Source organism: Olea europaea, chromosome 16 (genome assembly GCF_002742605.1).
Source record: "Olea europaea var. sylvestris chromosome 16, O_europaea_v1, whole genome shotgun sequence".
NCBI classification, from domain to species: domain Eukaryota; kingdom Viridiplantae; phylum Streptophyta; class Magnoliopsida; order Lamiales; family Oleaceae; genus Olea; species Olea europaea.
In genome coordinates, this window is record NC_036252.1 from 4,633,889 (window position 1) to 4,644,362 (window position 10,474).

General features: G+C 39.3%; 3 protein-coding genes across 3 annotated transcripts; 2 read left to right on the top strand and 1 right to left on the bottom strand.

Moving 5' to 3' along the window:
* LOC111411813 (protein ANTAGONIST OF LIKE HETEROCHROMATIN PROTEIN 1) lies at nt 1-2,079 on the bottom strand. The gene is made up of 2 exons (XM_023042429.1): nt 1,815-2,079; nt 1-1,302 (listed from the first exon to the last, which is right to left on the bottom strand). Exons 1-2 carry the CDS (start codon nt 1,987-1,989, stop codon nt 239-241), a joined length of 1,239 nt encoding a protein of 412 aa, XP_022898197.1. The 5' UTR covers nt 1,990-2,079; the 3' UTR covers nt 1-238.
* A 5,128-nt stretch (nt 2,080-7,207) lies between these two features.
* LOC111412525 lies at nt 7,208-8,426 on the top strand. Its single transcript, XM_023043462.1, has 2 exons — nt 7,208-8,028; nt 8,171-8,426. Exons 1-2 carry the CDS (start codon nt 7,208-7,210, stop codon nt 8,424-8,426), a joined length of 1,077 nt encoding a protein of 358 aa, XP_022899230.1.
* A 29-nt stretch (nt 8,427-8,455) lies between these two features.
* LOC111412526 lies at nt 8,456-9,763 on the top strand. The gene has a single exon (XM_023043463.1). The coding sequence runs from the start codon at nt 8,456-8,458 to the stop codon at nt 9,761-9,763; it is 1,308 nt and encodes a 435-aa protein (XP_022899231.1).
* Nucleotides 9,764-10,474: the final 711 nt, after the last annotated feature.

Consider the following 10,474-nt stretch of genomic DNA (forward strand, 5'->3'; position numbering starts at 1 on the left):
TAAAAGCATGGGAATCATAGTCACTCTAATCTAATTTAAACAATCCCGAGCTTATGTCTGATACCATTACAGGCATTGTCCTCATAGATAAACAGATGTACTCTTACAAAAACCAAAGGTATTATAACCATGATAATGCTATAAGATGAGCAAAAAAATGACGACATTACTCATTCAACCAAGCTTGGACAAAAAACGAAGCCATGACGAGTACAATGATGTTGGCTTGGCAAAGGCACTAGACGGTATGAACACACGACGCCTTCTTTTTGCAATGCTGCAAGTGTTTAGTTATGTTTTCTCTAGTAGTTCTGCCTATTGGATCGACATGCTTACTGCTCTGGCCTAGATAATCAGAGTCGTGATGTCCAGACAAGACAACATCTGGATGCAAACTGTCTCCACAGTCGATTATAATATTATGAAGCAAACAACAGACCAAGATAATACTAGGTAGTTTCCGCTTATCGGGCCTCCACATAACCTTACTTAGGATTCTCCAACCACCTTTCAGTTGTGAAAACGCCTTAACAGCAGCAGCTCGGGCAGCTTCAAGCATTTGATTGAGTTCTAACATAGGAATTTCAAGATCATTATCTTCGTATGGAGTTATAAGCCATGGAAGAAGAGGGTAACTAGCACCACCCACTATATATTCTCGAATCTCCTCTTCCTTAGACGACATCCTGACCTTTCCATTTAACCGTTCGCCACTTTCACAAAGTTTGTAAAATCCCGAACACTTTAGTAGTCGGGAAATAGGCATGCCCCCCGGCCAACCTGTCACGATATCCAGAAATCGCATCTTGTTATCGACAACTCCTTGGACGAACATGCTGTAATTGTTTTCTTGATCACACCAATCATCTGAAGTTTCAACAGCAGGAAGCGTCATAATGACGTGTGTAGCATCTATTGCTCCACAACAATTAGGTAATCCCGATAATGCTTCAAATGTAGATTTGATTTCATCCATTTTATTAGAATCAGGCCATTTAAGATGGTGCTTTGCCCGTTCTTCCATGGCCTCGATAAATCTCCAAGTGACCTGAGAAACAGTGGACTGTCCTACTCCAAAGGAAGCTCCAACAGAAACTTGGGATTCGCCAGAAGCCAATCTTCTCAACGCAATAGCAACTTGCTTCTCGACACTGAGGAGCCTTCCTTCAATATTGATGAGACCCGAAGGTGGTCTGGAAATAAGATCTTCTCTAACAAGAGAACAGATGTACTCAAAAGTTTTCTTTGATATCCGAAAGAAATATTTGAATCCATCTTCCTCGTCGTATAGTTCGTTTGAACCTGCAAAGTACAAAATAAGTTAACAAAGACACAGTTTAATGGAGAAATCAACTGTCACAAATTTGCAATGATAGATAATACGAATTAAAAAGTTGCGAAAGATCAACAACTAACTAAATTTTCAGAGAAATGCTTCGGATATCTTGCCAATCTGAACTGCATATATCTATCTATTCCCTAAATATACAATCAACTAATAAATAATTTATAAGAGGAATGACAGATTCAACCATAAGCCAAAATTTTTTGCATAGTTATCAAGAATCAAACTATAAATGTGCAAATAAAAAGAAATAAGAAACAGTACACAAAGATCAAGAAAATAAACAGTAAAAAGATTAAATTGCAGTCCCTTGCTGAAAAATGCACCCCAGAATACAATCTTTAAGAACCAAGAAAAGGGGAAACACACACAACACGCACGAATACCCACAATACCAATTTACAAAATTTCTATATTTCCATAAAAAAATAATTAGAAAAATAAACGCAGAAGAGAAGGAAAGGGTCACCTAGTGTGGTAGAGTTCTTATGCCAAAAAACATCCCACCATTCAGAATCAATTGCTCTGTTATCTATGGGAACTGTGCTTACAGTCTTGCTCTTCTTCTTCTTCTTCTTGTTTTTGTTCTTCATTTTCTTGAATTTTTTAGAATCATCTTTCTTGGGTTTCTTATCGGGAGCCATCCCTGCAATTTTCCCAAGAGAATTCCACTCTTTAAATCGAATTAACTGAAAGAAAAATAAAAAATCGAACGAATGTCTGATATTCTAAAGTAATAAAGGTTAAACGGGTGCCCACCATTCCTGTCCTGAAGTATCGTGAGGGAGGTAAATCACAAATTATGCCTCCAAGGGTACAGGGCGGAAGGCTGCTTGTACACTTGCACTTACCCAAGAACCAAATCCATATTTCAAGATTCGAACCCTTGACGCAGCAGCCTCAAGCAAAGCTGGATTTCTCCACCCTCCCCTTTTAATACTTGAAGATGTGCCCTGGGGGCTCTGATATTCTGAAGTAATAAGCTGCTAGATTGCCCCCATATGACGATTTAGATGCCTATTTTTTGGAGAAGGGGGTGCATTTTGGAATAGTGATTTAATAAAAAATATGTGATTTTTACGAGTTTGCATATAATATTATTTTATTAAAAAATATGTGGTTCAAAAGAAGAGAGAAAAATATATTTAAAAAAAATGGTAATCAAACAAGACCTATCATATATTAATTAAACTTTATTTATAAACGTATATGTAGACATAAAAAAATAAAATAAATAAAATGAATTGGGTCGATTTAAACAATCAACCCAATTAAATTTATTAAAGTCTTCTAAAGCCCATAAAACAAGAAGGTCCATACCACATTTTAAAATAAATAAATAAATAAAATCATAAATTACTCAATTATATCTCTTAATTAGAGATAATTGAATGGTTACCAAAATTGGTCCCAAAATTTTCCCTATAAATAGGACTAATGGTCCATAAGATAGGGACACATGAGACACAAAAAGCAAGCCAGAAAAGAAAGTAGAGAACGCCATGAAGTGCTGAAGAAATCTCAAGGCTGAAAGAAGGGAAGAAATTCTGTCAAACCTTATCTCGGTGAACCCCAAGAAGATTAAAATCTTCTTCGAATCAAACAAGTTCACGCCAAGTCCAAGAAGATCAAAGTGTTCTTCAAGTTAAATCAAATTCAAGTCCAAATCCAAGTCTCAAGATTCAAGTTCCAAACAAGTCAAGTCTCGATAAATCAAATTTTCAACAAATTATTGAAGATCAGGATTTAAGCCACGTGGCCCCTCCTCTTTAAATAGTCAGATCATTAATCAGAGAATTTTGCAATTACAAGAAGGTCAACATCACTTGTATTTATCAAAATACAATTTGTAACGATTTCTGTATTTTAATATACGAAATTTCGTCGTACAAATTTCTTGGCACGCCCGGTGGGACCTTCTTGTCCTCTCATCTTTTGATCTCAAAATCTTCAAGTTTCAAATACTATATCAGCAATGGCAGGAGAAAAGACGAAACAAACTATGACTCATCTCGAAGAGACACTTGCTGAACTCTTCCACGCGACCAGGGCCCAAACAAAAACTGGGAAAACTCAACTGGTCACACCACTAAAGAAATTCTTCAACAAAAACAGAATGAAAATTGCCTTCAGAAAGCCAAACTCTCATTCGACACAAAAAACCATGAGTTCGACGAAAAACTCTCGTTCGGATCCATCTCTAGTGGTAGATCCTTATCTGGATCCCCTCATGCTACTTCTCAGCAAAAGTGGGAAGATGATACTTCATCTGAAGAATCACTTGAGCTAGTGATGGTTACAGAAGCGGCATCGGGCTCAGATGATCGAATCCAACAAATGACTTTAGCTATTGAAAAATTAACAAAGTCGTTAGAAGAAAAAGATGCCCAAATTACTGCACTCATGCATAAACTAGAGTCGCAAAATCCACCGCTTAAAGAAGATCGGGAAAAGTTAGGATCTTCCAAAGCCAAAGAGTTAGAAGTCCAAGAACATCAGCAAAAGCAAGATATACATGATCGAACAATTGTTCAAAATGTGTTGTGTGACGCCACTCAACTCTCCATTGGCTCTCCGTCCGTCCAACAACTTCAACATATGATTGCGGACACCATACGTGCCCAATATGGTGGTTTGTTGCAATCTTCATTAGTGTATGCCAAACCCTATAGTCGTCGAATCAACGAAATAAGGATGCCACTTGGTTACCAACCTCCGAAGTTTCAATGTTTTGACGGAAAGGGCAACCCAAAGCAATATGTTGCTCATTTTATTGAGACGTGTAACACTACAGGTACTTACAATGACAAAATGGTGAAGCAGTTCGTACGCTCCCTCAAAGGTTCTGCATTTGAATGGTACACAGACTTATCGGCAGGGTCAATTGATAGTTGGGATCAACTCGAGCGAGAGTTCTTAACACGCTTCTACAGCACCCGACGAACTGTCAGCCTTCCAGAACTTGCTCGAACAAAGCAGAGTAAGGAAGAGCCTGTAGTAGAGTACATTGAACGCTAGAGAAACCTTGTGCTTAATTGTAAAGAACGAATAAGTGAAGCATCTTCCATCGACATGTGTGTACAAGGCATGCATTGGGGATTACTCTATAATCTCCAAGCAAACATGCCTCACTCATTCGAAGAATTGACGACACGTGCTCATGACCTGGAGCTCCAAATTGCAAGGCGTGGGAGTTATTTACCAAGTAACAAGAAAGATCCTAAGGAGGATATAAAGAAGGACATCGAGATAAGTAAATCCAAAGAGGCTATGGCGATTCCTACTGCTCCTGCAAAGATAGCCTTCCAAGGGTCGAGCTCAAACTCAAAACCGAAGCTAGAGTTCAGAACTAACAAAGGACAAGTCCAAAGCAGAAGTCATGTGACTCTAAAGGAACTTGAAGGAAAGGAGTACCCATTCTCAGATTCAGAAGTTTCTGGAATTCTAGATCAGCTCCTTGAACAGAAAATAATCGAACTTCCAGTGCCAAAAAGACCTGAGGAGGCTGGTAAGATTGAACATCCTAAATACTGTAAATTTCACAGGATCATTAGCCATCCAGTGGAAAAATACTTTGTTTTGAAAGATCTTATTGTTCGCTTGGACAAAGAAAGTAAGATCAAACTTGAGACCGGAGAGAATCCAACAGCCACATGCTCGATGGTGTCATTTGGATCATTTGATCTAATTCCCATTCCAGGAAAGAAACAAACATTCTCTGATGTACACGATGCCTATAAATCCTCCGTTGAGGAATTTGGACCTCAACTCCCGGAAGGGGCCATCCCAGTGAAATTTGAGGTAGACAGAGAAATCACCATCAGTTATATCTATCCAAGGATGAATGGACCAAGCGCACCCAATCATCCAACCTTTTATGAAATTATGACAGGAGACTTGGATGTTTGGGATTTCGACTCAGAATTAGAAGAAGAGATCGACGACGGCTGGTCTACCTTCATAAAGAAGAAAGAGAAATACAGAATGTCAAACAAAATAGGTAAAATATTACCTTCTACACCTCTTGCAGAAATAAAGCTGGAGGAATTGGATATGAAAATTCAACCCAATAAAGAAAAAATACTAGAAGAAGATCAGGGGACATGGAACCTAGTGAAAAGACGTCGTCGGAAGGCCCCACGACTCCCAGTTTCTAACTTCTGTGACAAGAAATCAAGACCAAGGAACAATCAAAGAAGGAGGCCTGAAGCCAAGCCAAGAGTATCTACTAAATCAACCGAAGAGGGAGCGGCTACATGCGTTCTTCCTAGACTACCGACCTTGGGTGATTACTTTCCTAAGGGTTTCTTTGATAAAGAATGTCTCACCTCCAACGTAATCAATGTGGAGGAAAAAGATGAAATGAAGAACGTATCAAGGCAAAGTTCAAAACAGAAGAAAACTATTTCACGACTCAATAATATTTCTGCCAATACAAGTCTAACAGAGTCTCTTGCCCTTCCCTTTGATGATCGGATGGCCTTGGTCGCAGCATTAATCGATCCAGAAGAATATGAAGGCAAAGCTTTAGAACATATCGGAGCCACAACTCCTCAAGACTGTATGGCCGCCATAACATTCGACGATGGAGATTTACAACTGGGTTCACGTCCACATAATAGACCACTGTATGTCAGCTGTTATATTCGAGAGTGCAAGATAAATCGTATAATGATCGATTGTGGATCTGCTGTAAATATTATGCCGGTCAAAATAATGAAGAAAATTGGAATCAATGTTGGTAATCTATCCAGAAGCAAAATCATGATTCAAGGATTCAATCAAAAAGGTCAGCGAGCCATTGGTATGATTCGCCTAAAGCTGCAAATAGGAGAGTTAATCTCCTCGGCTCTTTTCCATGTCATTGATGCTAAAACATCATACGAGTTACTCCTTGGACGTGTTTGGCTACACGAAACTGGAGTGGTACCTTCGACTTGGCACCAATGCTTCAAATATAGTCGAGACGGAGAAGTCAAATGTGTGGTAGCTGAGTCCAAACATTTTCTCGAAGAAGAATCTCATTTTGCCGATGCCAAGTTTTACATGGAAAGTGAAGAATGTAATTCTTCAGGATTGACCATGTTTGGATTCAAAATCAAAGAAGATACAAACGATCATGATACATCTAGTACTGCTCAGTCTCATCAACTTATCAAAGATATGTCAAAATTTACATCCAACAAATTCTCTAAAGGCAAAGAACCTTAAGTAGAATCAACCGATGTTGAGGTATTGAGAAAAGAGTTAACTCTTCCAATACCTAGTATCCCAAAATTGCTTCTGCCCCACCAACTTATGGCGGGCCCGAAAGGACATAAATCTACATCATAGGCTACAATATCTGTTCCGGACATATCAAAACTCTGTATTTCCAGCTCATCCAAACAAGAAGGAGCTGCTAAATCAAAACAAACTTTCAAAGAATGTTACAATCCTCAAGTTAAAAAGTCGTTTGAAAATACTGGGTTTGGAAAAGGAGAGCCTCGTAAATTAGGTGATCTTGATGCTGTCCTTTCAGGAGGGCATCCCCCTTCTAATTCTGATAGAGCCTTGGTGTCCCGACCCAGTTATGGTTTGGGATATGATCCCAATCCACCAAGAAAGATTAAGGTCGAGAAGGTTTCCTCAAACCCCATCATGATTCAAATTTATGAAGTTACAGAAGAGAAATTTGAATAGCCGAAACCTTCAGTGTTCGATCGAATTGAAAATGAGAATGCCAGAGTTTCGGTGTTTAAAAGGTTAAAAGGAGAACCCTCCCCAATAGTCGATGTAAAAGGTAAAGTTTCCGTCTTCTAAAGATTAAGCGAAGATTCTTCTTCTTCTACCCAAATTGATAGGAATGCACAAGCTTCCCAAATGTCATCCCAAAGACAATCCACATTTTCTCGACTTGGGATTAAAACTTCTGATCCAAGCCTAAAGCCACAACGTTCAAGAAGAAGACGAAGACAGCAAAAAGTTCGTCCGTTCCAAAAGAAAAGTGAAGAAAAAGAAGAAGTCTCTATCAATCACATAGCCTTTGAAGAAGCTCCCGATTCAGACTCCAAGTCCGAAAATTCTATCGCAATTGATGAACTTGAACCAGCCCCACATACTTTTGAGGAAGGTGGACAAGCTACTGTGGATGACTTGAAACAATTGAACCTGGGGACCGAAGAAGACCCGAGACCAGTATTTGTAAGTGCCCTTCTCAATCAAAAGGAAGAATCTGAGTACATTAGTTTGCTTCACGAATACAAAGACGTGTTTTCATGGTCTTACAAAGAAATGCCGGGGTTAAATCCTAAGGTTGCAGTGCATCATCTTGCAATAAGACATGGAGTTCGACCCGTCAAACAACCTCAAAGAAGATTTCGACCAGAACTGATTCCTCAAATTGAAACGGAAGTCAACAAACTTATTGAAGCTGGATTTTTACGCGAAGTGAAATATCCAACATGGATCGCAAACATTGTTCCTGTAATAAAGAAGAACGGGCAATTACGAATTTGCGTTGACTTTCGGAATCTGAATCAAGCGTGTCCGAAAGATGATTTTCAACTTCCAATAACAGAGTTGATGGTGGATGCAACTACCGGATATGAAGTCTTATCTTTCATGGACGGATTTTTTTGGATACAATCAGATACGGATGAACCCAAAAGACGAGGAACTCACATCATTTCGTACCCCAAAAGGCATATATTGATACAAAGTTATGCCTTTTGGATTAAAAAATGCGGGGGCAACCTACCAGCGGGCAATGCAAAAGATTTTCGATGATATTCTACATAAGAACGTTGAATGTTATGTGGATGATCTTGTTGTTAAAACAAAAAGACCCGACGATCATTTACAAGATTTACGTGATATTTTCAAAAAACTTCGAAGACATCAATTAAAGATGAATCCGTTGAAATATGCATTTGGCGTCACCTCTGAAAAATTTCTCGGCTTTGTTGTTCGACATCGGGGCATTGAAATAGATCAATCAAAAATTGAAGCTATAATCAACATGCCAGAGCCAAGAAATGTACGTGAGTTGAAAGTTTTCAAGGAAAACTTGCATACATTCGAAGATTTATCTCTAATCTAGCCGGACGTTGTCATCCATTCAACAAATTGATGAAGAAAGATGTACCATTCGAATGGGATGAAGCTTGTCAAAATACTTTCCAAAGCATTAAACAATATTTGTCTCGTCCACCAGTACTCAAAGCTCCAGTTCCAGGGAAGTCGCTGACTCTTTATGTTGCAGCACGAGAATATTCTCTAGGGGCACTTCTTGCCCAAGTTAACGAAGAAGGAAAAGAGAATGCACTCTATTACTTGAGCCGGACACTGGTAGGCGCTGAAATGAAGTATTCGCCTATTGAAAAAATGTGCCTCGCGTTAATCTTTGCAGCTAAAAAGTTGAGGCATTATATGTTATCACACACAATCAATCTTGTTTCAAAGATTGATCCATTGAAGTACATAATGTTCAGACCGATTCTTTCTGGAAGGATTGGAAAATGGGCATTATTGTTGTCTGCGTTCGACATCAAATTCATTCCACAAAAGGCCATTAAAGGACAAGCTTTGACGGATTTCCTTGCTGACCACCCAATTCCAACGGAATGGGAACTTCAGAAAGACCTTCTCGATGAAGAAGTTCTATTGACCGAAATCATACCATCATGGAGGCTATACTTCGACGGGGCAGCCCGAAGTTATGGTGCCGGAGCAAGAGTGGTCTTTATCACTCCTCATGATCTCGTCATGCCCTGCTCATTTGCCTTAACAGAGAAATGTTCGAATAATGTGGCAGAATATCAAGCTCTTATCATCGGCTTAGAGACAACTTTAGATATGGATATTCATCAGCTGGAAGTCTTTGGAGACTCTAAATTGATAATCAACCAACTTTTAGCTGAATATGAAGTCCGTAATTCAGACTTGAAACCATATCATGAACATGCAGCAATGCTTATGAGACGATTTGATTCAATAAAAATCAAATTCGTCCCGAGAAGTGAAAATAAGGAAGCCGATGCCTTAGCTAATTTGGCTGCTGTTTTAGCTAGATCAGATGAAGAATTTTCCCACTCCATATCAATTGCTCAAAGATGGGTGCTTCCATCACTGCTACCCAGTAATTTGGAAGAAAACAATAGTGTCGAAGTAGTCGAAGATGAGGAAAGAGAAGATTGGAGACAACCAATAATCGATTTCCTTCAACATCAAAAGCTACCAGATAATCCAAGGCGAAGAACAGAAATCAAGAGGTGTTCCTCTCGCTTTATCTTTTATAAGGGAACACTTTATCGACGATCATTTGATGGAGTTTTCCTTCGATGCCTAAGTAATGATGAAGCAACGCAGGTCATGGAAGAAGCCCCTATGGAATTTGTGGTGCCCACCAGTCTAGACCTAAACTCCATTTTCGAATAAAGAGGATGGGATATTACTGGCCAACTATGGTACAAGACTCCATGGATTATGCAAGAAAATGTGAAGCTTGCCAAATCCATGCAAATTTTATCCATCAACCTCCGAAACCATTACATCCAACAATAGCTTCATGGCCGTTTGATGCATGGGGTCTTGATGTAATTGGACCTATAACTCCAAAGTCTTCAGCAGGGCATGCATACATCCTTGCCAGGACAGACTACTTCTCTAAGTGGGCCGAAGCCATACCATTGAAGGAAGTAAAGAAAGAAAATGTCGCAGATTTCATTCGTATCCAAATCATTTATCGATATGGTGTCCCGCAAAATATCATAACTGATACTGGCAAGCAATTTTGCAATAGCCACATAAACAATTTATGTGCAAAGTTTGGATTCAAACAGTACAACTCGTCCATGTACAATGCGGCAGCTAACGGATTGGCAGAGGCATTCAACAAAATACTATGCAGTCTGCTGAAAAAGGTTGTCTCCAAATCAAAAAGAGATTGGCATGAGAAAATCGGTGAAGTCTTATGGGCTTATCGAACTACTTATCGGACTCCAACACAAGCCACTCCTTATTCCTTAGTATATGGGGTAGAAGCTGTCCTTCCCCTGGAGTGTCAAATTTCGTCGCTTCGAATTGCTATCCAGGAATGTTTGACAACTGAAGAAAATGCCCGCCTTCGATTGGAAGAGCTAGAAGCTT